Source organism: Carettochelys insculpta, chromosome 1 (assembly GCF_033958435.1).
Source record: "Carettochelys insculpta isolate YL-2023 chromosome 1, ASM3395843v1, whole genome shotgun sequence".
Lineage (NCBI taxonomy): Eukaryota > Metazoa > Chordata > Testudines > Carettochelyidae > Carettochelys > Carettochelys insculpta.
The window spans coordinates 205404459-205432156 of NC_134137.1; the positions used below are offsets into that span (position 1 = coordinate 205404459).

The window sequence follows — 27698 nt, forward strand, 5'->3', positions numbered from 1 at the left end:
TTGTGATTAATAGTTAAATTTATGTGAGGGAGAAAAGGAAGGCAATCGTTCCCCCAGACTCTGTATGACAAGCATTGTGTAATAACGGACAGCATGGGACTCATAGCATATTCATTCATGTCATATATTGATAAAGTACAGCCTAATTGGACTGCTCTGGGAGCTGCACCTCTCCTGAATCATTTAATTTCCTGCTGATTCTTTATATAGAAACAATTGTAACATACTAAATGAGGTGCTTGGAAAAGGTTCATGGCTCAGGGAACTTGTAATGACTCATCTTAAAGTCGCAGGTTCAAATCCAGTCCCAAGCAGACTTGAAAGTTGACTGTTCAGCACTCTTTTAGAAATGAATTAAATGTCTAGTTGTGGCTATCACTGGACTCATTGCCCATTTAACAACAACAAAAGAGCCCTACTATCAAAATGGGAAATATCTGGTACTTTGTTAGTCCCGCAGTACGTGAATAGCTGAATGTGAATGGTGACTGACTTACTGCCTAAAACATCAAGGTGGATGAGTTGAGGAATGTTGATAGGGAGGTGAGGCAGATATAGATGCTACTGTTCCCTCACTTTGTCCTGTTCTGTGAACTGCAAACTTGAGCTTCCGCAGGCCTGGCCTTGGGACAAGGCGAGCAAGGCAGTTGACTTGGGCCCTACACCTTCAGGGTCCCACACTCCAGACGACTGTAGAAGGCACCAGCCAGGTCCTGCTGGGCTGGCTCTGAATTTCTGGCTATTGATCCAGTATCCACCACTGGCATAACAATTCACAAAATGGGAGAGGGGTTTGTGATGGGGGGAGCGTGCAAGTAGAATCCTGCGTGACAGATTTACTGTCATATGATTGCATCAATATTTAGTGCTAATATGACCTCTTTGGTTCCAAAGAGCTTTACAAACTTTAATCTACATGACGCTCTTGTGAGGTAAGCAAGATAAAAGGGAGAAACATATCACCATTGGCCTCCATGAAAAGAGAATGGAGTTGGAGAGGGATTTCAAGATGAGATCCTGAGCTGGTGCAAATTGGCATAGCTCCCTGGAAGTCAGTCGAGCTGGCAGATACACACCAGCTGAAAATCTGGCCTCAGTTGCTCATATTGTATAGACCACTTGCAGGTTCCAAACCACAGAGGATCCCAGGGTTTAGCAACTGCAGAGCAACATTTCTGCAGAAAGGAGAAAAATAGATTTAATTTTCCTTTGTTTGATTTTCTTTGGCATTGTTCCTAAATAGGGCATTAACTCCAGTCCATTTCAAAGGGGTCTAACTTTCCAGCAACTTCTTTTTCCTTCTGGGGAAATCCCTTTCAGCCAGCACTGGGATTATGAGGGACGCTGCTGACAGATGGCCTTGGTTAAATGGGTGGCCTATTATAAAGAATCCCATGTTGAAATGTTACTTAACCTACAACTTTCTCTGGCTGAACAGAGTAACCCAATTCCCCCTCCAAAGCTATTTGTCTGTGTTCTCTTGTAAAGAAGATTTTAAAGCATTAACCAAAAGTACATGAGAGAGAGATTATTCTCATGGTGTATTTCCCACAATAAAGAACAAAATATTTTGACTGTTAAAATGCTATTTTTTTACATCAGTGAAGACAGATTTTACTAAACACAATGAGAGAGCCAGGATACAAGTGGTAGAAAGGTACATTTGCAGCACATGATTCATACATAGTAACTGCGTGTGGCTTCTTATTATTCTCTCTTTGGACAGTGCTCACCACAAGAGTGTCCTGGAACATGAGTAGGGGCCCTAGTGGTGATGGGGATAAAAATAATATTAATGAAATAAGGTTCTTAACATTGCTATTTTTATCCTGGAGTTTTCTTTAAAAGGGCAAAGTGGAAAAACAAGTTCTGTTATGTGCCAGTAATATTGTTTCCCTTCCTCCCTATCCAAAAACATATTTGAACACTGAACTTTCAGCGGAGACCTCTACCACACCAACTGAACAGATCATTGACAATTCCTGGCAGCAGGCTCTGTAAGGCAGTCACTGATGGAGGGCCTATAACATGCTGAAATAGAGGAAACATATGTAGGAGTAGACATGCTTTACACACAACATAGCCAATCTAAGATTAAATAGATGGTTTCCGAGAGACAGGCTGCCTCAGACATGAGTCTGCCACATTAAAGATGCAGGCTCTTTTCTCAGCTTGTGCAGCTTCTTGATGGGGTCTGAGTCTTTGCTGAATAAAGTGTTGTGAAGGGAACAGAATTTTAATACCAGTCACTTGACATGACTCCAGAATGTATGGTGCTCTGGTTCTAGAAGGAAAATATGTTGTTTGTGTGCTTTTTGGAGGTTCACTGGCATATGGCACGCTGAGATGGTCCCATGTACTGAGCTAATGGAGTGTTGGCCGGTTTTGACTGTAAATCAGGAATGAGATGTAGTAAACAAAACTCACATTGGACATGGTGATTTTTTTCAGGTTCTAACTCAGCCAAATCTGAATGATTTAATGGGCACGCAAAAAGGCACATCACTGACCTCAGGATTATCTCCCTGCCAAATTTTAGAGATCTGCTGCTAACTAGTGAAACATTAGAGCTGTTTACAAACAGTAGAAATTTTATCTTTAAGAACTTAAAGCCACCACTCTATAAGGCCACTGCCAATGTCCCTGTAACACACATGACTTAGTGTGGTGTCCTTTAAAGCTACAAACATGTTATGTCCAAGTAAGATTAGAACACAGCTAGGTGAAAATGAATGCATCAGTTTCTTCAAGTGTTCATATATCTTGGATACACTCTCCCCTACATACACAAAGGCCATTTTCAAGGGGATAAAAGGAGATGGATATCCCACCCTGAGCTTTTTGTATCTTGTTGATGTTCTCTCTCAGTACAGTTGCCATATACAAGTTCACGCCTGATCTCTCCCCTGCCCGTTTTCACTCATTTTTTCATGTGGTTGTGTCATTTCCCACAATGCAGTAATCTAGTTATTTCTAATCATCATTGTGAATGTCAGTCAGAACGATGAAGCTCCTTATTTCATTTCTTAAAACAGCAAACGAGAAATTAAAATGAAGAAATTGGACAGCACCAAAGTGCGCCCACTTAAGTCTGAGCAGCTTCTCCGCATAGAGGACCATGACTTTGCAATGAGACCTGGATTTGGAGGTAAGCAGCATCTGCATTAACATTTTTATACTAGTTAATAGTTTCTTCTGGAAGCATAAGCTGCTAAACACATGCCCAGCAAGGTCACATAAAAATAGAATGTCAGGTTTAACTGAGATTTCCCCTCTCTCCCTGGCTTAACCCTAGCAATGATTTACAACAGAAGACTTTTTTCTTTTTTTTTTTAAACTTTGCACAACAGTAATAGGAATTGCCAAGTGATCTACTCACAGCTAAGTAATTTTTTTACCTTTCCTGTTACAGAAAGAATTCTATTATCAAAAATTGTATTAACATATCCTCCTAAAACTGGATAGTCTAGTAGCCATCAGCAAATTACTGAAACTCATCACATTCGTTTTAAAGTACTTAAGCAAGTTACCAATTCCTGAGCATACTGAATTGGCATGAAACACTGAATGAAAAGTCAGAACTTTAGTATATGGTATGGTAGCACTTGGTCCCTAGTGTTACTGGCTTCATGATTATTATTTTGGTGTTTAATTACATTGTACTTGAATAAAAGAAGGTATTATATGGGATGCTCATAACCTGGATATCCCATTATAGGTCTACTTTCTGCCATTGAATACATATTAACATGTCCCTTTGAAGCTGAAGTTTGACATACATATGAATCACAAATTTTGTCCCTAAGTTATTACACTAACATAGTGAAAGCTGCCTTGCTAAAAAGGCTCTTCTGAACCAGTAGGGTTACCATATTTGACCTTTCATAAAAGAGGACCCCCTTGAGAAGGAGTGTATCTGTATCCGTATCTACCAACTCACATTGTATTAATGCGTTCCTCTTTTTTAGAGGGTAACCCTATGAATCAGGGCCAGCAGTTCTGTTTTTGTGATTGATGGAAATGGCCTAGCTTGCTCCATATTATGAATGCAAAAAATAATATACAAGGACAGATTCTCAGCAGATAAATAGTCATGGACTTCAGAGAAGTCAAAAGCTGCAGGCCTGTTCACACTAGCTGATAGTGTGGCTGACAGTATGCAAACCCTGGAAGCTGCCAGTAGCTACCCAGATCTGAACTCATACTGGCAGAGCACTGGCTGTAGCGAGAGTAGTTTCCCGAAAGAAGTGCTGGACAGAATGCAGTGTTATTAAGTTGGTCTTTGTAAAATCGCCTGCGGCTAAAGAGAACCCCTAGCCCCAAATTTCCTTTTATTGTTTTGAAGCACTCTGTGAGTTGTGGTCCTGGTTAGAGTAATGGGAACCACAGGCTACAGCAAGAAGTGCTGGGGAAGGGGAAAGGGCTATAAATATGCTCATCTTCACGTCACAAAGAAGAGAGATCTAGAGACTTGAATCTTGCCACACCCACTGCCATGTCTATTGTTCTTCAGCAACTGAGTCTGGGCAAGACTTAGAGTGGAGCTGTCAACAGAGAAGGAGAGAGGGGAGTGGAAAACAGTGAGAGAGAGAGAGAGAGAGAGAAGGCATAAGAGCCAGACAGAGAAGCAAGCAAGTAACTTGGGCTGCAGGATGGAAAGGGAGAGTGAAGCAGGATTGTATGAGGCTGGGCAGATGGCTACTTTATTGTTTAGAGTCTCAGGGCCATAGACATCAAGTTTTGTCAGCAGTGTAGAACATTATATGTGATTTATGTGTCTTGCAAAGGCTGGGTCTGGGGAGTGGAGCAAAATTGAACTCTGGAGGATCGACTGCTGTGCATTGAATGCATGGTAAGTATAGTGATACCCAGTGATATAGAGATTTTAGGAATATCTGAGATTCACGGATGACGGTATCTTTGGCCCTAATACACTCTTTGTTATGTACTGGTGTAACGCCATTGAAATCAATGGGTACAGTCCCACACTCTGGAAGCCCAGGCTGCTGTATATCCAGGTGAGTACATTGGCAGAAAACCAGTCAGGTCTGGAAACCTGTTTGGGTTTCATCAGACATCAGTGGGGTTATACTAGCAAATACGGAAGTAAAGCAATCATAGAGTCAATAGGGCTGGAAGAGACCTCAGGAGGTCATCTGGTCCAGCCCCCTGCTTCAAGCAGGATCAATCCCCACTAAGTCATCCCAGCCAGGACCTTGTCAAGCCTCGAGGCTTAAAAACCTCAAGGGACGGAAAATCTACCACCTCTCTAAGCAACGCATTCCAGTGCTTCACCACCCTCCTGGTGAAGTAGTTTTTCCTAATATCCAACCTACACCTCTCATTCTTTAACTTCAGGACATTACTCCTTGCCATCTGACACCACTGAGAACAGTTTCTCACACTCCTCCTTAGAGCTCCCCTTCAGGAAGTTGAAGGCTGCTATTAAATCACCCCTAAGTCTTCTCTTCTGTAAACTAAACAAGCCCAAATCCCTCAGCCTATCCTCATAGGTCTTGTGCTCCAGCCCCTTAATCATTTTTGTTGCCCTCTGCTGCTCCTGCTCCAGCACACCCACATCCTTTTTATATTGGGGGGGCCAAAACTGGACACCATATTCCAGATGTGGCCTCACCTGTGCCTAATAGAGAGGAACTACTACTTTTCTAGATCTGCTCAAAATGCTCCTCCTAATGCACCCTAGTATGCCGTTAGCCTTCTTGGCTTCAAGGGCACACTGTTTACTCATACCCAGCCTTCCATCCACCATAACCCCTAGGTCCCTTTCTGTCATACTGCTTCTGAGCCAGTCAGTCCCCAGCCTATAACAATGCTTGGGATTCTTCCATCCCAGGTGCAGGACTCAATGCTTCTCCTTGTTGAACCGCATCAGATTTCTTTTGGCCTAGTCCTCCAATTTATCCAGCTCACCCTGGATTTTCTACCCTCCAATGTATCTACCTTTCCCCTAGTTTTGTGTCATCCGCAAACATGCTGAGGGTGCAATCCAGTCCCTCATCCAGGTCATTAATAAAAATGTTGAACAACACTGGCCCCAGAACCGAGCCTTGCGGCACTCCAGTTGAAACTGACCGCCATCCAGTTATTGAGCCATTGACCACTACCCGTTGGGCCTGACCCTCAAGCCAGCTTTCTATCCATCTTATAGTCCAAGGATCCAATCCATATTTCCTTAACTTATGGGCAAGAATGTTGCAGAAGACTGTATCAAAAGCTTTGCTGAAGTCGAGGTATATGACATCCACTGACTTCCCCACGTCCACAGATCCAGTTACCTCATCATAGAAGCTAATCAGACTGGTCAGGCAGAACTTGCCCCGGTGAATCCATGTTGGCTACTCTTGATCACTTTCCCCTCTTCCAAGTGCTCCAAAATGGATTCCTTGAAAATCCCCTTCATTATTTTCCCAGGGATTGAGGTAAGGCTGACTGGTCTGTAGTTCCATGGATTGTCCTTCTTTCCTTTTTTAAAGATGGGCACTACGTTTGCCTTCTTCCAGTCATCCGGTATCTCCCCCAATCTCCAAGAGTCTTCAAGGATAATGGCCAAAGTTTCAGCAAAGACCTCTGCCAATTCCCTCAGTACCCTGAAGTGCATTAAATCCAGACCCATGGACTTGTGCACATCCAGTTTTTTTTAGATAGCTCAGAACTTGTTCCTTCCCCACAGGTAGCTGCCCTCCACCTTCCCATACTGCATTGTCTTGGACCGTTGTGTGGGAGTTGACTTTGTCCATGAAGACTGAGGCAAAAAAAGCATTGAGTACTTCAGCTTTTACTACATCATCTGTCACTAGGTTACCTCCCTCATCCGGTAACAGCCCCACACCTTCTCTGATAACCCGTTTATTGTTAACATGCCTGTAGAAACCCTTCTTGTTACTCTTCACATCCTTTGACAGCTGCAGTTCCAACTGTGCTTTTGCTTTCCTGATTACTCCCTGGCATTCTCCAGCCATATGTTGATGCTCCTCCTTAGTCAACTGTCCATGTTTCCATTTCTTGTATGCATCCTTTTTGAGTTTAAGCTGACTAAGGATTTCCTTGTTAAGCCAAGCTGGTTGTCTGCCATGTTTGCATTTCTTACTATGCAGCAGGGTGGTTTGTTCCTGTGCCTTCAGTAAGACTTCTTTAAAATACCACCAGTTCTCTTGAACTCTTTTCCCCTTCATCTTCATTTCCCAAGGGATCCTGCTCATCAGTTCTCTCAGGGACTCAAAGTCTGCTCTTTTGAAATCAAGGGTCTGTATGTTACTGCTCACCCTTCTTCCTTTTGTTCGGATCCTAAAATCTATCATCTCATGGTCACTGCAGCCCAGGTTTCCACCTGCTTCTATTTCTCCTACTAGCTCTTCCCTGTTTGTGAGCAGCAGGGCAAGTTGCACATGGCCCCTGGTTGGCTCCTTCAGCTCTTGTACCAAGAAGTTATCCCCAACATTCTCCAAAATCTTCCTGGATTGTCTGTGTGCTGCTGTTTTGGTCTCCCAACAAATGTCCAGATGATTAAAATCTCCCATTAGAACCAGGGCCTGTGATCTGGAAGCAATGATGATCAAGGCTTCTGTTGGTGGTTAACACACAGTTGTGGCATCACCAAAAGGGCCAAGCTACAGCTGACCAGTCAGAACGTGACTTTGGAGAAGGTACCCTAACTCGTCCTGTAGAACTGAAGGAAAATCCCTTTCAGCTAATGTTGAAAAGTATAGCAAAGGGAAGCTTAAATACACGATAAGATGCAATTGGTGCTGGGGCAAATGCACCATTGTTGCAGACCCCATAGGGAAAGAGGCAATATGAACAATACAGCAAAGCTTAAAATAGAGGTTAGTTATTACCTGGAGGATATGAATCATGTGCAGAACTATAATGATTCCCAAAAGTTGGGAATTGGACTAATGTTTTAAAAATCTGGGGACAGATAATTGATTTTGGTCTCTTCAATGTGGGTATCGTCACCATAGGGGTCTGCAGCTCTGAACACGCAAAAAAAAACCTGAAATCCTTCCTTTAAGCGTCACAGAGGTGTGATAGAATTAACATCACCCTTTGAATTTGCTCTGTAGATTATTCACTTATTAGCTGAACGGTATGATTTGTTTTATTTTAAAGACCTATCACTTTTGAGTGGTCAAGTGACTTCTGGCTATGGTTTCTCACTCTGACCATACAGCTGACTGAAGGGAACTGGTGATGTGAGGTGGTGGGGAGGGAAGTCCTTAAATATTAATTAGTGGGGAAACAGTCTGTTCTAGTTACAGTTCTTTCCGAACAGCAGAGGCTTAAGTGTGTCTTTACAGAGTCGGAGACACGCTGGTGGAAAAGAGCAGGTGCTACGCTAAAGAAGCACTGGAGGCATTCTGGGCTCAATTCACTATTACTTTTGTGTATCATTTACACCAGTGCAAAATGGGTGCAAATGTCACCACTCTGATATGCCAGCGTATTGTAGCAGCTATGCAATGACTACATGAGGTGCAGTGCCAGGGTGAATTGGGCCCAGTGGCTTCAAAGGTCCCTCAGAGCATGTTGGTTAATGTCTTGTGCTAGCACTTGAAAAAGTTATAGCTCTTGTTTCCTCCAGCAACCCCGCTGGAGGGGATGAAGTGTGTGAAACCACGGTCATTGGGGCTGGCTAGCTCCACCAGCACACTCCGCACAAACCTGCCTTAACTACAGCTGCCACCTAGCATGGGGAAGATGGTCTGCTGTGCTTTCTCCCCCTGTGCCCCCACGGCACCTGTGCAGCATCAGCCATAATCTGGCTTTGTGACGGGTGGAGATTTACAGCACTTTGTCTTTATACATGCAGTGGCTGATGCTTTCCTCAAGCTTAACAGATAGAGCATCTCAGCGCTGTGATTCCTGGTGGGTTTGTATCAGTCACATGAATGTGCGTCCCACAGCATGATTTATTCAGCTCAGCTGCATCAGCTAACCATACTGAAAGGGGGAAATCAGGTCAGAACAGTGAAGTGGAAAGCACGTATTTTTTAAAAACAAAAGCATTTTTTAAAATAGATCAAATTCTGCCATTATTTACACCGAGGATCCCGCCCCTCGACCCGCATGGAAGATAAGTCCCTTCCTTGCCCATGGCCCCGCCTCCAGGGGTGTGCCCCCCATTGTACATAATTCGCCCCTGTCCATAGCTCCCTCTTCACACAATCTCACACCCTTTCGTTCAAGTGCATTTCATTTACATGTTTAGTGGTTAGTTGTCATTAAAGTGCCGTGTTATGCACCCCAGTGTCCCCTGTGCATATATGGGCTGTGGTGCAGGGCAGATGTGGGCTGGGGTGTACTGGGGAGGGTCAGTGAGGCTCCTGGTTGAAGGCCTCCAGAGGGCCTCCTGGACCCTAATCCCATCCCCGTACATAGGTGGCACGGACCCACAGCTGACTGCTCATACCCAGTGCCACCATCTGCAACCCACCCTTGCACAAAAACCTTGTGCTTGCTCACAACAGGCTACAACCACCCCAGGGATGTTGGGCAGGCTGACATCTAAGCGCGTGTTCAAACAACAGAAGCACCCCTTTAGGTGTCTGAAGGCCCGCTCCATGGTATGGTGGGCATGGTTCAGGTGGTGGTTAAAAGCACCCTGGCTGGCGGTGGTGTGCCCTGGTAAGGGCGCATCAGCCACGGCTGCAAGGGGTATGCTCTGTTGGCCACTATGCAGGGTGGCATTGTGATAGTCCCCATGGGGAGCTCCCAGGCAGGGACGTATGTGGCCTCCGCCATGCAGCGCCCCTGCCAGGAGTTCCACAGTACCTGGGCATCGTGGGGTCACTTGGACCAGCTCACACAGATGTCGGTGAACTGGTCCCTGGCATCCACAAGGGCCTGCAGCACCACTGAGTGGTAGCCCTTATAGTTTATATAGCAGCCCCCCTTGTAGTACAGGGCATGGATCACTATGTGGCTGCCGTCGAGGGCACTGAAGCAGTTGGGGAACCCGATGGCCGTGAATCTCGCCATGGCATTGTCCAGATCCCCAGGGCAGATGGCCCTTCTCAGGATGATACGGTTGATCACCTGGGTGATGGAGGACATCGACATTTGGGCCTGCAAGGCAGGGAGCCCCGTGGCCCTCCATGCCCCACACCTCCCATGCAGGGCCCACCAGTGCCCAGAGGCCCATTCCTCCCTTCCCATGATGGGTTTGGGACCCTGGCCTGGCTTACCTTCAGGAGGATGGCTCCAACAGTGAACTTGCCCACCCCGAATTGGTGTCCCACTGAACTGTGGCTATCTGGGGTGACCAGCTTCCACAGTGTGATCTCCACACGTTTCTTGAGTGGGAGTGTGGGGTGCAGGTGGGTGTCTGTGCTGCAGGGCGGGTGCGAGGCCATGGCACAGCTCCATGAATGTCTGTCTGCTGCAGCACTTGGAGGTTCTAGAGCCCCCTTTGGTTGTCCCACTGGCCCATCCCCAACCTCTCCCACCAGTCTCTGCTGCTGCAGTGGCTCCCGAGGCACTGTCGGAGATGGGGAATGGGGTGTGGCAGTTGCCCTGTGGCAACAGCCTGCAGGACCCAAGTGCAGGGGGGTTGTGGGATGCAAGGCTTCCAGCATGGCCAGGATGACCACTGGGACCTGGGGTCGGTGGAGGCATCAGCCTTGGGCAGCTGCTTGCGCTCCATGCACTGTGGCATTTCCTCAGTGCATGGTCTCTGCAGTGCTCTGCGTGTGCAGGGTGGGTGTGTTTGGGAGGGGCCCTTTAAGGAGCCGCTGGCTGTGAGACCTGGAAGGGCTTGTCAGCCGTGTGACCCCATGCGTGGCATTTGCTGCCTTGTTCTTTTGAAAGGGCTCATGTTGCTGTGTGGACGCTCCCTTTCGAAAGACCGGGTGCCTCTTTTGAAACAGTGGACCACTTTGTGTGTGCTCCGACATCCCTTCTTTCCACTTCGGTTTTCGAAATTCCGACTTCCTAGTTTTGTGTGTAGTGTTGACACAGCCTCAGTGTTAGTGCATTTATTCCCACAGCACGACTGTCCCACGCTTTCCTTTGCTGGATTTGCTTCTGTTTCATTTCACAGTGCTCTGATAGTTTGAGAGTCTCACACAGGCTGCCACAAACACCATCTCTCACACACAAGCACTGTGTGCCAAGAAAAAATAAATAAATAAATAAAAACATTGGTTGGGGCACCTTGAGTGTGCAATCCCTGTACAAAATCTTGAGTCAAAGAAGTAGCTTCCCAAGACTTTTTACAAGCTTTAATTGTAACTTTAATTGTGATTTTAACTGCAGCTCCTTTACCTTGCTCCTCACCTGGTCAGGTGTGTGGGAAGGGTGTCCCCGGGTGGCCAGCCTGTTTGCGAGCTGGCCGAAGGCAGCTGGGTTGCGGCACTTGCCATCCGTCTCCCACAGGACCACCTCCTCTACCACAGTCCGAGGAGGTCCTGCAGCCCTGAGTTCATCCTGGCTCTGAGAGGGGGATGTGGGGCTCTCGGGGGGGCTGGCCGCTGGTCATCTGGCTTCTGGCCTGTGGGGATGGCTGAGGGGCATGCTGTGAGGGAGCTGGGCTGTGCCTGCTGCTAAAACGCGCTCAGCTTTCTTGCCACGGGGTTTCTGAGTCTGTGTGGCTTTAAAGGCGGCCAGATGAGGCGATCACAGAACCCTGCTGCTGCTGGCTGAGGCGTCTCCACGTGCCAGTTGGCGGGCGCCATGGAGCACTCCTCTTTTGAAAAAGCGGCCCGTGGAACATCTACGCACGCATTCTTTCCGAAGGGCCCACTCCTCCTGATCCAGGACTGGAGGAGCGCTCTCAGAAGGGGCGCCGCATTCTTTCAATTTACTTTTGAAAGGGTATGTTTTGTGTGGAGGCGCTCTGTGCGCTCTTTTGAAAGAGCCCCTGGTTTTCAATTTATCCATGTGAGTGTAGATGCAGCACTTGTGTTTAGACAAGCCCTAAAACTGTCTGTTTCCCATGTCAATGGAAACAGTCCAATTTGTCACTATAGGCATAGAGCACATTCATCTGTCCATACAAATCTCTCTCACTTTTAGGTATCAGGATCTACAGAACTTCCCCTGTCCATTCATGTGCCCCTTCCCACACATGCACCTGTTAAAATAATTTAATCTGTAGTATGGAGAGAGCCTCAATCATGATTCCACATGTTTAGGTCCTCTTAGCATTACCTGTATCTATATTGCTTCTGGCCCAGTGCTGCTACAGTTATCCTAGTCTTGATGAAGGCCTGAACTGCTGATGACTCTGTTCCTTCTTTTAGCGTCCTTTTGAAAGCCATACCAATGTGCGTCAGCAGGTTGTGTTCCTCTGCCACAGAAAGGGATTTTTTATTTAACAGCTGTGTAGTAGTGTCGACCTCATTCTCAAAAGCGGTAGTTGCCTACAAGTACCGTCATGTTACCCGTGGAAAGAAAAGTCAGGTCTCCCTAAAAAGAGAACACACAAGATTGTAACTGCATGCAACTGACAGAGGCCTGATATGCCACCTAGTTATGGGAGCTGAGCTTGGCAAAATAGGATACTTTTTTCTGAAGCATATGCATTCATTAGTAATTGACCCTCTTTTAAAATGTCATTCCTACTGTAGAAATTGACCCTAAGATGCCACAGAAATTTTGAAGACCTACTTTTTTTAATAAAAAAAAAGTTGTGTAATTTACATAAACCCATTCTCTTGCAGGCAACTGATGGAAAACTCCATATTCTTGAGGGAAACCTGTGCCTGGTTTAAAACTTTTCAAATAAATAAAATGAAGAAAAACTCATTCCATGAGGCAGGAATTGCTTGTATTAATATAAATCCACCTGAAAATATTTTGGTTTTACTGCTGGGGCGTAATTATCCTGAAAATCTGTGGGACCTCCATTGTGAAAATCACTAGTCTCCCCAGAATAACGATGTGCGGGTGTGGATGTGTGCTAGCAGCGACTCGAGCTGCTCGGTTTAATAACAAAATCCTGTTGCCCATCCCCCAGTTTTGTCAAACTGGGAAAGTAAAAACCCAGATATTCTCCTGATACTATTTTAAGTGAATTTAGTGATGGTGCCTGATTGTCAGTGTCACACATTGATGTTCCCAGTGTATTAACAGTAGCCTTGAGGCATGGGCAGCAGCAGTGCAGGCTTTCCCTGTGCTGTCCCCTCTCTGCACCTCAACCCTGGTCAACTCTCCCTCTGGCAGGTCGGGAATAGTTTATTTTCTTGCTCTATTAGGAGTCAGTCCAGCACCTTTTATATCTGTAGGGCAGTAGGGGCCTCCCATTTCCTTCATTGATTTAACAAAGCCGGAAGGGAGGAGTGTCTTCATTTAGTCTGACCTTCTGTGTAACATAGGACATACAAATGCACCCAGTGACCCTACAACGTGTGGTTTAGCTAAAGCCTTTCTTATAGAAAAAGAAAAAAATCCACTTTCAATGTAAACAGCCCGAGTGATGGAGAATTTACCCCCTCCTGTGGTAATCTGTTCCAGTGTTAAATTACCATTGATTTCAGTGGAAGCTGGCTGTGGCTCACAGGGTCAAATGTTCCAGCCCAACTAATGGAACCAGAAAACCCTGAACAGAGAAGAACCAATTTGCATTTGTTCCATGGCAGGGGAGGGACAGGATACAGAAAGACCCCAATCCAGCAAGGTACTTAAGCACATGCTGAACTCTATGAACGTGAGCAGTTCCACTGAAATTAAGAGGAACACACATGTATATAAAGTTAGGCGAGAGCTTAAGAACTTGGCCAAATTAGGGTCAAAATGAGTGGAGGAGTCTGCATGTTCTGTGGATTAGAATGCTGCGTGATCTGGCCTGGCTCAGAGTCAGAGGTGGGATTAGGCCAATGGACAGGGGAGGCCAGTAGCTATGTATGTCTACCACCCAAAATGCCCATTTGAGGATGGAGACACAACAGTTGCAGAAGCTGCCAAATGAGAAGCAGAAAGAGGTCTGAAGGGTTCAGATACAAAGTATTACTTTTTTTGTAATGTTTCTTCATGTATAAGAACAGCCATACCAGGTCAAGCCAAAAAGGTCCACCTAGCCCAGTATCCTGTCTTCTGACAAGTATCAGAGCGGTAGCCGTGTCAGTCTGTATCTTCAAGAACAAGAAGTCTTGTGGCACCTTATAGACTAACAGATATTTTGGAGCATAAACTTTCGTGGGCAAAGACTCGCATCTGATGAAGTGGGTCTTTGCGCACAAAAGCCTATGCTACAAAATATCTGTGAGTCTATAAGGTGCCCCAAGACTTCTTGTTGTCTTCTGACAGTGGCCAATGCCAGCTGCCCCAGGAGTGAACAGAACAGGTGATCACTGAGTGATATATTTCCTGTCATCCCTTTCTGGCCTCTGACAGACAGAGGCTAGAGACATAGTTCTGACACATCCTGGCTAATAAGTATTGATGGACCTAACCTCCATGAATTTATTTAGCCCTTTTTTTGAACCCTGATAAAGTCCTGGTCTTCACAACATCCTCTGGCAAGGAGTTCCATAGGTTGACTGTGTGCTGTGTGAAGAACTTCCTTTTGCTTGTTTTAAGCCTGCTACCCATTACACCCACCCCTCACTATACGAGCACTATTGGTTCCCAACTTTCTGCTCGTGGGCAAAAATTCATGAGGGACACTAAATTCTCATTAAAAGACACATAAAAGTCTCTGGTTGGTTCCAAGTGCTCCTAATCTGGCGAAGGAGAGGCAGCATGTGGTGCCGCTTTTGAAAGTTAAGTGAACCTTGTGTTGTGGGGGAGGTTGGAGAGTGATAAAGGCTGAGGGCAGTTTGGTGCCATGAGGGGGGGGGAGGGTTAAAACCTGGTGGTGGGTTGGGTCTGTGGTGTGGATGGGGGGGGCATTAAGGCTGCAGCGGTTTGGGTCTGCGGGCCAGCGCGGGGGAGGGGTCAGGCTGTGGTGGGCTGGGGCCGGCAGCGAGGGCAGGGGCAGGATGTGGTGGGTCGGGTCTGTGGGGCTGGTGGGGGGTCAGGGTGTGGCAGGCTGGAGCCGCCGGAGGGGTAAGGCTCCTATTAGTGGGTGGAGCTGACTCATCTAGTGAACAAAGGTAAGTATATATGCCCCTCATTTTAGTGAGTACTCATAAGTAAAGTACTTGTTTAACGAGGGGTGAGTGTAATTTCATTAGGTGATTCCTAGTTCGTATATTATGGGAAAAAGTAAATAACTTGATACAAAAAAACCACTCTTTCTCTCTGTTTCTATGTTAATAATCCAGTTCAGAGCAAGGAAAAAATGCACACTGTGCTGAGGTGCCTTCATTTACATTTTTAAAATATTTTATCAAGCATCACAGATGTGAAAATATTGTATATGGTTAATAACTGTTAATGCAAATTTCTTTCTTCTCATGTTGTGCTTATTTGGTTTTATTGCACTCCCTCAGCTGTTTCTTTCCTCGCCAGTCCAAATATTCTGCAAAAATACCTCAGCCATATTTTAGGTGCACATAACTTGTTCCTGCTTTTCTGGTCCATGTTGGCAACTGAGGTAGTGATTCTACAAATGCTTTGGCATGTTCATAATGCTATGCATGTGAGAACTTCCATTGGCTTCAAAGCCACAACCCTATAAACATTTTATTTTAAATGGAAGTTGCACATAATGGCACTCTCAAATTCTGCTCTTAGTAAGACTTCTGTAATCCTAATCATGTCACCATCTCTATTCATGTGCTTGAAGTAAAGTGCGCACTTAAGTGTTTTCAGGCTTGGGATCTTCTCTGTGAAATATGTGCTAGATAACTTATGTATAGGAAAATACTGGTTTGGAAACCTAAACTTCTGCATTTCCTGACCTAGTTTTAACTTAAACTTCAGTGTTGTACTTGTTTATAACTTTTAATTTAAAAAGAACTGTACTTGTCAGTGGCAGTCACCTAGCTGTTCTGATTGTGTTTTATAGATGCAGTTTTAACCAACATGTGCTTTCCAGATCTCTGACTTGCAGAATAGTGGGAAGAACTGATGCTTTTACTTGCAAAATTCTTGATCAGAAATTTAATTTGTTTATAAAATTTTATAGCAGTTAAATTAGTATCGCTTTATCTTCTCCTGTACTCTCTGTGTTCCTCACAGCTAGTGTGTTTACTGCCATCCCATGGTCATGTATTTGTTAAAGTTGTTGTGAGCAATTTTTTCATGATGTGATATTAAAAATGTGGGAACTATGTCTATCCTAGGGCTTGTGTGCTCTGAAGTGTCCATAGCCTTTGTTTGCCAGAAACTGGGATGGATCACCTGATGATGATTACTTGTTCTGTTCACTCCTTCTGGGCCACATGGCATTGGCCCCTGTCAGAAGATAGGGAAGTGGGCTACGTGGAAATTGAGTTTGACCCAGTATGGCTGTTTGTAAGTTGCATTGTTGTTATACGAGTATAGTTGCACCAGCACTGAAAAACAGATTAGAATATTATTTTACTTAGCAGTCCACGAGCAGGCTTCCCATTTACTGGATCTATATCCATTTCAAGTTATTGAAGGACAAACTTCCTGGTTTCCTGGTAAAGGTATGCAAGAAACACAATAAATCATTTTCTTTAGAAGAAGGAGAAAAAGTTTTCACTATTAAGTAGTCTTTCAACTGTTGGTATATTTATTTGATGTTGGTATTTGTCAATTTTCCATAGGGCCATACTAATCAGCATGTAAGCTTCATTAGTTTCAGAATTGTGAGGAAACTTTCTTTCACTCACCAAACTTCAGAGTCACACCCTGTGTTCAGTTACAAAAAGATCACTGAAGGACATGTGCATGTTGAATCAGATTTTTGAACATCAGGTTTTCTTTCATTGTCATGGACTTCCTCTGTTGGACAATAAGGGCGATTCAGTGCACACAACAGTTTTAAAATCAACTCAGGGCAGCATGTGTGGGGGAGATGGTGAACAATGTAAGTTGTTTAGATTTATATTAACAAATAAATGCATATCTGTTAATATACATTTAAACATTTATTGCCACCTCTAATTGCACTTTTGTTCTGCTATTTTGAAGGGTCACCAATACCAGTGGGCATTGACGTGCAGGTGGAAAGTATTGACAGGATTTCAGAAGTTGACATGGTAAGTTCTCTCTCACAAATCCTGTTACTAAACCTGATGAAAGACAGAGTTGTAACCAAACTCCGGGATCAAATAGGCTTTGGAAATACTCCTCCAAGGTGCTGATGTAGAACCAGTGCCGCTAAAGAAGTAAAATCCCAGGGCGCTTTTTCTGGTGGAATGCAGCAGAATGGTGTTCTGCCATGTTTTTTTCCTGCCACTGCTGTTTTTAAAATGCAGGTCCCCACCTCCTACTCCACTGGGATGCCACTGCCAGCCCCGGCCTTGCTCAGGTATGTGGTCTGGCTGGGGCCAGAGCTGGGGGTTGAGAAATGGGGGGCTGTGGCCATCATAGTGGGGAGCTGGGGCTGGAGCCACACATGGTATGAGGGCCGAGCCCCTCACCAGCCCACGCCACATCACAAGGCCAGGGCCAGAGCCCAAGTCCTATACAGTGCGGGGCCAAGGCCCCCACCCCGCAGCCCTCCTGAAGGGCTGCAACCCCCACCCCCACAATGGGACCAGAGCCCTGTGTGGCCTGGGGCTAAGGCCAGAGCCCCTCCTGAGTTTTCAGTGCCAAGCCCTGAAGAATCTGCAGCAGGCTTGTTTCTTTCCCCAGCCCACTGGGCTGGGGGTGGGTGTGTGGGTTCTGTCTGGGAAGGAGGTTGCAGGAATAGGCTGGGGTTTGGGGATTTGGGTGGAAGGGAAAGTGTGGTAGTATGTGGGGGGTTCAGGAGCAGGCTGGAGGTGGAAGATCTGGGTGGGAGAGTGCAGGTCACTTTCTCCCAAGCTGCCTTCAAATCCTCAACCAGTTCCTCCCTATTTGTTAGAAACAAATCTAGAACAGCTTCTCCCCAGTAGCTTTTTCAACCTTCTGAAATATAAAATTGTCTTCAGTGCAGTCCAATAACTTATTGGATAGTCTGTGCTTTGCTGTGTTAGTTGCCCAACATACGCCTGGATTGTTGAAGTCTCCCATCACCACCAAATCCTGCTCTTCATCTCTGCTTATAAATGAAATTGGTCAATCATGGTAGTTTAAGATCGAAAAACAACAAAAGCTCTTCAGCTGACTGAGTTTTGGCAGAGTGTGAAGGAAAAACATCTCTTCCAAAGCCAAAGCAGTGATGAGAGTCTGCACCTCCATGCTCCAGCAATGGGTGTACTGGAATTGGGTATACTGAAGACAGTTAGAGAACGTCTGTCCAAAGCTCACACGCAGGAACTGAGCTGATGGTTCCAGTTCATGTATTGATGCAAATATATCCATGGGAATTCTGCAGCATGGCAGTTCACAGAGGGTTTTAAAAATAGCTATTCCAGTATTGCTTATGTTATAACCATCTTCTCAGTGGTTCCCCAGAAGGGCCACTATTGAACCATAAGCACTCTTGTCAGAGTGAAGTGACTAATTTGTTTGGAAAAATAACTGTGGTCACAGTTGCCTAGGACAGTGACTGCTGGGTGAAAGTGTGTGTGTGTGGGGTGGCTGGGGGTGACTGGCTCTGGGGGAGGAGTGGGGGATTGGGCTACAGCAGGGTTCTGGGGGCACCTGGCTCTGGGGAAGGGGGATTGGGTAACCTGGCTCTGAGGGAAGGTGAGGGTATTGTCCGTCATAAGCATTCTGAAAATCTGGCAACCCTACTTGGGCCCTGCCGGGGGTGTGGGGGGGAAGGGGTTACAGGGTGGGTTGCTTCAGGCCCGCTTGGGGGTTGGTTAAGCCACCCTGGGGCAGTTGGGCCTTGGGGTGGTGGGGGGTGTGTGGATTGGGGCTTGAGTTCGGACCGTGCTTTTTTCTCTAGAAAAAAGCATTTCATCCCTTGGCACACAGGAGACATTTAATACATGTAACCTCTCAATTTCAATGGGAATAATTTTCATGTAAAATGAGAATTTAATCTTGTAGGATTTTACAGTGTTTTAATACCCTGACTTTTTTTCCCCCCAAAAGTATTGAGCACTTCATAATTCCTGATAAGGTCATTTGGAGTTCCTGGGTGTCACACATTTTGAAAAGCAGTTTCCAAGCCCTTAACTTTTTCAGGTCCAACTTTAATTCATTCTGCATCATAGCTCTACGTCTTTGAGTTGCACTTTGAGTTTTTCAGAGATATAATCCTCCACTAAAATTGACATTGATGCAGAAATCCAGCATTGTCTGAGCTGTGCAAGCTCTGCTTTTGCCTGCCTGAGACAAAGGGTCTTCAAAACCCAGGGACAAAGCTGCTTGTATACCACACAGTGGTTATTTCAATGCTACTGTATGCATGTGAAACCTGGACAACATACAAGTGTCCTCTGAAGGCATTTGAACAATATCATCAACGCTGCCATGGAAAAATCCTAAATATCTCTTGGGAGGATAGATGCATGAACATGAGTGTCCTGGAAAAGTCTAACATGACCAGCATTGAAGCCATTATCATTCATCAACAACTTTGTTGGACTGGTCTGGTGGTTCAGATGTCTGATTAGCGCTTTCCAAAACGTATTCTGTTTTCTGAGTTGAAAGGACAGAAAAGGGTCAAGGCCCAGCAGAAGCAATACAAGGACATGCTGAAGGCACACTTGAAAAAGTGCAGCATTAGTGTTGACACTCTGGGGATGGTCCTGGGCAAGGTTCTCCTGAAGAGAGCGGCAATCTGTGAGAGGGTGGTGCAATTTGAGAGGTCCCACCACACTGCAGATGAGGAGAGGTGGAGAAGAAGGAAAAAGCAGCAAAAACTGTCCCGCGTCTGTCCAACAGCTACTAACACTTGCCCCCTTCTGTGATCAGATCTGTGGCTCCAGAATTGGGCTGATCAGCCATCAACAGACTCACAAATAGGAGGTATCAGAGAGGTAGCCGAGTTAGTTTGTGTTTTCAAAAGCAGCAAGAAGTCCTATGGCACTTTACGGCCTAACATATTTTGGAGCATAAGCTTTCGTGGGCAAAGACCCACTTCATCAGATGCATGAATGGGGGTTCCAGAGGAGGGTCTAAATTTATGGGCTTATGAAAATGAAGGAGACACAGTCAAGAGGAGGGCCAGAGTTGACGTCAGTTCAGTCACAGAGGGTGTGGCCCATTATCAGCAGCTAATGTGGAGTTGTGAACGCCAAAAGAGGAGAAACCAGGTCAATTCAGTCAGGGAGGATCAAGAGAGGAGAAACTACTTCTGTAATTGGCCAGCCACTCCCAGTCTTTGTTCAATCCTTGCCTGATAGTGTAAAATTTGCAAATGAATTGCAGCTCTGCAGCTTCTCTTTGGAGTCTGTTTCTGAAGTTTTTTTTGTTGCAGGATGGCTACTTTTAAATCTGTTACCGAGTGTCCAGGAAGATTGTTCTCCTATAGATTTTTGTATGTTACCATTCCAGATATCTGATTTGTGTCCATTTATTGTCTTACATAGAAACTGTCCAGTTTGGACAATGTATATTGCAGTGGGGCATTGCTGGCACATGAGGGCATATATTACATTAGTAGACGTGTGGGTGTGGTGGTTGTGGTTAGGTCGCTGGTGTAGCTATGTGGGCAGAGTTGGCACTGAGGTTTGTTGTCAGGATTGGTTCCAGGTTTAGAGTTACTGTGGTGTGGTCTATAGTTGCTGGTGAGAATTTTTCAGATTGGCGGACAGTCTGTAGGCAACGACTGGCCTGCCTCCCAAGGTCCGTGAGAGTGAAGGATCATTGTCCAGGTTGGGGTGTAGATCACTGATGGCATACTGGAGAGGTTTTAGCTGGGGGGATGTATGTGATGGCCAGTGGTGCTCTATTGTTTTCCTTGTTGGGCCTAGCTTGTAGCAGGTGGCTTCTGGGTACATGTCTGGTTCTGTCAATCTATTTCTTCACTTCCTTAGGTGGGTATTGTAGTTTCAGAAAAGCTTGGTAAAGGTCTTGTAGTTGTTTGTCGCTGTCTGAGGGATTGGAGCAAATGTAGTTGTACCTTTATTGCTTCGCTGTACACAACAGATTGTGTGGTGTGCCCTGAATGGAGCTGGAGGCATGTAGGTAAGCATAGTGGTCTGTGGGTTTCTTGTATAGGGGGGTGTTTATGTGACCATAACTTCTTTGCACAGTAGCGTCCAGGAAGTGGATCTCTTGTGTGGACTGGTCCAGACTGAGGTCAATGGTGGGGTGGAAACTGTTGAAATAATGGTGGAACTCTTCAAGAGCCTCCTTCCCGTGGGTCCAGATCATGATGATGTCATCAGTGTGGCACAAGTAGAGGAGGGGCGCCAGGGGACGAGAGCTGAAGAAGTGTTGTTCCGGGTCAGACACAAAAATGTTGGCATACTGCGGGGCCATGTGGATGCCCTAAAGGTGCCACTGATTTGAAAGTATAAATTGTCCTCAAATCTGAAATAGTTGTGGGTGAGGACAAAGTCACAAAGCCCCACTACCATTTGTGCTTCATCCTCATTGGGGATAAGGTTCCTAACAGCTTGAATTCCATGTTCATGTGGGATATCTGTGTAAAGGGCCTCACCTTACGTGATGACCAAGAGGATGACATGAAGACATTCCACTCATTATCGAGTGACTGCCAAGAGAAGAGAGCGTACACTGAGTATTGTAGTGTCACCCCCGTGCCCCACTGTCCTCTGCCATTGTTGGTCCAGGGTCACTGGGATTAGCAGTGTTGTAAGTGGTAGTGTATGTTGGCCACCCATATTTTTACCTCTGTCACACAGACCTGCTGGTAGCTGGTAGGCAGATGGCGGTATTTGGTACGCACCAGTGCTCCCATAACTGCTACTGCTGGTGAAGCTGCCACAGTGACACAGCAATGGTGGAAGAATGTCAAAAACTGGGGCTGTCAATTTACCCGCGTTAATGCCTGAGCTTAACATAAGGCAGTATTAACGCTCTAAAGAAATTAAGGTGTGTTAATGCAGGGTAAGTGATAGCCATACTGTGTACAGCTCCTTATTGGAATGAGTGGTCAGACTCCTCCTTTCCCACAGCCAAATGCTTGAAATGAAAAGCAGAGTCGGTGATATTTTTCCCTGAGGGTGCCTGCTTCTGAGGAGAAGACACAAGCTTCTCTCAAGCCAGCACCTGGGCTGCACCCAAACACCAGAGTCCCAGGCATCCAACCCTAGCACCTGTCCAGAGCCCTCCACACACAACTGGGGAGCATCCCTTGGAGACCGCACACCCTGCACCCCAGCAGGTCACGAGCCCCTTGCGCTTGGGCATTGAGCTGTCTGTGCAGACATAATTGGGGAACTTTCTTTAGTCTGACAAAAGCCCGCCTAAAGTTGTCAACATCATCAAGGCCTGGTACAGAGATGCAAAGTGCTCTATAAGGGTCAACGCCCAGACTGCAGTGTGGTTCAGTGCAGGCACTGGTGTGAAACACCTGCACTTCATCTACACATTTGTTTGTAATTGCAGTAGACTGCATAGTCAAGTGTGTTAGCACCATAAATCTCACCTTGGATGTCAAATGCCTAGACATGGAGATGATATTGCACTACTGATACACTCAACAAGCTGCAAACAAACCCAGACAACTTGGCAAATATAGTTGTTCAAGAAGGTTCAACTTTACATAATTTAAAAGACATCTGGGAAGTTCAGATAAGTAGTAACATCACGTTAGAAAGCAAACATATCAGGAAAGTGGAACATTTGTTTTTTGGCCACACTATATTAGCCAACAGAGGCTGAAGAGGAAGTGGTGTACAGGATAGGAAAGGTATCCACATCATTTACTAAACTCAACTGTGGTGGGGTCTCCTGCCCCACCTCACTCCCAAGGGTTTCTGCATTGCCCTCGGGGCTCTCCAGTCAGGCTTCAGCGGTCTAGTTCCTGTTCACAGGCCTCACAGCACAATCAGGCCTCGGTGGCCTAGTCACAGTTTGCAGGACTTACAGCCTAGTCGGGCCTTTGTGGCCTAGGTCCGCCCTGACTTAGGCTCGCAGGGAGGTGGGGGCAGGGGAGCTTGGGCCTGCCCGCTCCACCAAGCTCCGGCCCAGGGCCCTGTTGGTGGTGGGTGGGGGGCCCCAGCCACCAGCTCAGCGGGGATCCTCACTGCAACACACTGAGCTCAATAGGTACCATCCCAGTTCTCCCTCCCTGGGCTACTTCCTACCCCATTCCTGGTGTGGTCCACCCTCTCCACTCTGATAGTGCTCTCTCCTGCTGCTCCTCCGGCGGCTGTGGAAGCTGCTGTTCAGGCAGGTGCTGTGGCGGCTCCCAGGCTCCCGTGGGAGCTCCTTGCCCTATATTGGCCAGCCCCAACTGCTAGGCTTCCCCAGCCTTTATACCTGATCTACAGCCAGAGCATGCCCAGCTGGGGCTCGGGGGGCAGGGCCTTTTCTATCCAACAGGCCTGACTCTCACCCCCTGCACAGTGCAGGGTTGGTACACCCCTTCACATCAACAAGATGTGGAAAGCACAGAAAAGGTTGCCAATAATTAACATTTCAAAATGACATATTTATCCTTAGCCTTGGAAATGGTTTGGCTGCAAAACCAAAACCAGTCACCAAGGCAAATGTCAGCCCAAGTGATTTAAGTTTGGCAAAGTTAGAGGCCACAAACAAACAAGTCCTTATAATGGGAGTCAGCATTAATAATAGGTCAGACTGTCAGTGCCAACTATAGTATTATGTGTAATGCTGACAAACCCAGGAGGCTGCAGGAAGGAGTGAACCTGTGACTGTAGGGACTAAAGCCCTGTGCTCTACCATGTGAGCTAAAGGCCAGCTGCCTCTCAGCCAAGGCTGTAGAGCAGAGATGTCACTCTCCCTAGGACATGGCCTCAGTGCTTCTGAGGTTACATATGCAACAGGGGTCAGCAACCCCTGATATGGGTACCAAGAGTGGCATGTGAGAAGATTTTCGTTGGCATGCAAGGCAGGAGCTCAGCTCCACCCCTCATCCCCCTCTCAGCCAGGAACTTGCTCAAAGCCATGCCGCTTGTAGACTAACAAAAGACCAGCTAATGTTGCCAACAACCACCTTAATGAAGCGGTTGTGAGTATGATTATTAGTGACTTTAAAAAGTATCACTGGCACTTGGACTGTACATAGAGGTCCAAAGGTCAAATTCTGGCACTCTGTCTTGGAAAGGTTGCTGACCCTTGGTATGCAAACACTCAAAACCATTTTTTCATTGTGAGTTCTATGTTACTCTGGAGCCAGGTGCCAATATGTTACATTTTACATTTTGGGGTCAAATTCTGATTTTCAGTTACACTGGTGCAAATCTGGCATAAATCCAGTAGATTTACATAATATCCACCTGAAATCAGAATTTGTTCTTGTATATTTTAGGTAATAGAAATTTGCTTATTGGCTGCAAATATTAAAAATGAAGAGCTGTGACACCAAAAGAAAACAAAAAAAGTTCTTTGGAAAGGCTGCAATTTCTGTTGCTTTTATCCTACTTACTAGAAATGCTATTTTGGTTTGGGGACTGTTACATACTTTTGGCCCAATCCAACAGCTCACTAAAATCAGTGGGAGTTTGGTGTAAGGAAGAATCGTGGACTTCAAAATCCTATCCTTTGTTGGCTGAACTATAAGCACCACCCAAACAGGGCAAATAGCAGACATCACAAGGTATCTTCCTTCTATACTTTGTTCTCACTGCATGGATTTGGAGACTCTTTCCCCCACCCCCTGCCCAATTGGAGGGTGCTGCTTTTGAAGCCCAGAGCAGAAGTTGTTTAAGGTCATCAGGTCTGACTAATTATACTGGCTACTATTTGCTGCATTCTGAACTAGGAAACACATGTGCATCTCTTCCTCTTAATTTTCTTTGTGCAAAGGACTTCACAACGACTTTATACCTCAGACATTACTGGAAGGATGAGAGGCTTTCATTTCCTAGTACCAAAAATAGAAGCATGACCTTTGATGGAAGACTGATCAAAAAGATCTGGGTACCTGATGTATTTTTTGTCCACTCCAAAAGATCTTTTATTCATGATACAACTACAGAGAATGTGATGCTCCGTGTGTATCCTGATGGCAATGTACTCTTCAGCCTACGGTAAGGGTGTTTACCTTCCCTATAACAATCAGCAGCAGAATACTACATGACTATTGTTGCCAGCCTGAGCAGAGCAAACTCAGAAACTGCTGGGCTGAGAAATTATCTGAGATCCTTGCAGTTAAATATGGAGTTTTCATAATGGCTTATTTTTAATTTGTTCATTATTTTGGGGTTATCACAGGTTCTGTGGCATATAAGGTGGCAGCTCAGGCTAAGCTAAAGTCACACTGGTTCTTTTCAAATAAGGGACCTTCAACTCATCCTCAAGATTCTGAGATGTGGACTGGCATTAATTGCTGTTTTCACTGAGGAGTCCCTGGGAACTGGTCTAATCTGACCTCCTATATAACAAAGGCCATAGAACAAATTTAGAGACATGGCAAATTTTACTCCCCCCTTCACCTGATATAAGTAGTTCTGTGATCTCCCCAAGCATTTCAGTTATGCACACGCACTCAGTGTTTAAAGGGGCTGTAAGATTGTTTAGTCTGCCAGTCACGGAGCCCAATGGAAAACTGTATGTTCAGTTTAGTATAATATAAAAACAAAAAGCAGTCAAGTAGCACTTTAAAGACTAGCAAAATAGTTTATTAGGTGAGCTTTTGTGGACCTAATAAACTATTTTGCTAGTCTTTAAAGTGCTACTTGACTGCTTTTTGTTTTGATAGTGTATAGACTAGCACAGCTTCCTCTCTGTTAGTATAATATAGTTCCTCTTGTGAAATCAATCAAAGGAAACATTCTGTAGTTCTTCAGAAGTTTAGAATGATTAAGGTCATGCAGTGTGTCTATAGCCTGAGTTACATTAATGCCTGTCATCTTAAAGAATCATATGTTCACGAAAAGTATTTTGATATTACACCCAAAGGTTAGGATGTAATACAAATCTCATTTATGGAAAATGTGCATATTCCACAGATTTATCTACAATGTCCAAGTCTAGGATTTCAAGTTTTTTCTTTAAAAACCTTGAGAATCTTATCTTCATTATATCAATCAATACACAGCTGCTGGTTTATTGACTCTTCTGCAGCTACATAGACTGAAGCAACTGTACTCACAGAGGTACACATTTTATGTATCATTTTAAAGAAGTGTAAACAGTAAATCCTTATTTCAACCACATAAATTTGTACACTTGTACACATCCATCCAGTCACGAGTCACTGAAATTCAATTATAAGCACAGGACAATTCAACTGGGTTTGCTTCTGGATGATCAAGGCAAAATGTCAAACCCCGTGTGGGCAGTGACAACATCGGGAAGATTAGCAATAGATTAGCTAATATGTACAGTATTTATATTTAAAATGCTGCCTCTAACCTTTCTATTGTGACAACAATGTTTATTTATAAACATTGGCTGTAGTGTCAGGGACACTGATTTGCCATGCATTCATGGAAAAGCAGATGGAATGACAACATATTTGCTTGGATTCTTCTTGCGTTTTCAAGAATGATTTCCAAGTGTGCATGCATAAAACGTTTTAACCCCTTTTAGATGTGATGCCCCCAGGGGGTGGCACAGGGGGCTTGAAAATCAGGGTTTATCTTTTTATGGAATTATATTTTAGTGTCTTTCTAGTTGTGAAATTATTCTTCAGAAGAATATTCGCTGCACTGATGTCTCTTTGGCTCTGCAGTCAGGAGGACTAGAAATATAAAACCAAGAATTCTGAACTTCCCCTATCGATCTTGTTAAGGTGTAAATATTGAAACGTATCCAGTTATGAAGAACTTAAAGTGACAGCAAGCAACAGGAAACATCTGTGATGGAAAATGGGGAGCCGGCCAATGGCAAGATTTGAAATTGAGTGTGGTGGGTAGGGATAGTAATGAGAAAATACTGTTTATTCAGAAAAGTCTCCTGCTGGTTTGGATTTATGTCTTGCCATTTGAATTATTGTAAAATAATCTTTATTAAAGACCAGAACATTTTTGAAACCCTTTAGTGACCCCAGAGCTCATTGTAAGATGTCTACAAAGTCACAAATTCCTTTAAGGCATAGAGAAAATTACCTTTAACACTGATTTTCTTGTCCTTTTTGTAGAATTACCGTTTCTGCCATGTGTTTCATGGATTTCAGCAGGTTCCCTCTGGACACTCAGAACTGTTCTCTAGAACTGGAAAGTTGTAAGTTGGCTCAATCATGACACTAGATAGATAAATAGATATTCTTTAACATGTGTTCTTACCAACAGTTCATTTTTTTCATAGCATTTCCCCCGTGAGAGACACCTTTCTATATGTACTTTGGAAGACAATGTGATCTCAGACTATCAATCTATACATACGGAACACTGGCCATTCTAGAGACTTTTGGAAATAACTTGTCAACCAGAGCACCCATTATTTTTGGGAAACAGAAAGGAAAAGATGCTACTTCCCACTTCTTAGGCATGTAGAATATTATGTTGAAAGATGGAGTCACTTGTACTTTGCCATAATTCGTTTTTAAAGGTGATCTGGAAGTATTTCTGAATAATGACAGAATACAAACCCTTCTAGATCTTGTTCTCCTGGTGATGACTAAAAACATAGGAAACTGTAGTCTTCATGGTACAGGAACCAAATATTTCCCCTGATAATGGTAGACAGACACCAGTACTGATTTAAGCCTGAACCGACTGTCAGGCTGCCTGAAGTGGCTCGCA

General features: G+C 45.1%; 1 protein-coding gene across 1 annotated transcript in view; it reads left to right on the plus strand.

Annotated features, from left to right (window-relative positions):
* Positions 1-27698, plus strand: part of GABRR3 (gamma-aminobutyric acid type A receptor subunit rho3) — a 59274-nt gene that overhangs the window by 18932 nt on the left and 12644 nt on the right. Inside the window, exons 3-6 of the mRNA XM_074983494.1 lie at positions 3036-3148; positions 17005-17072; positions 24817-25040; positions 27095-27177. Coding sequence (XP_074839595.1) covers positions 3036-3148; positions 17005-17072; positions 24817-25040; positions 27095-27177 — 488 coding nt within the window. The remainder of the gene's footprint in view (positions 1-3035; positions 3149-17004; positions 17073-24816; positions 25041-27094; positions 27178-27698) is intronic.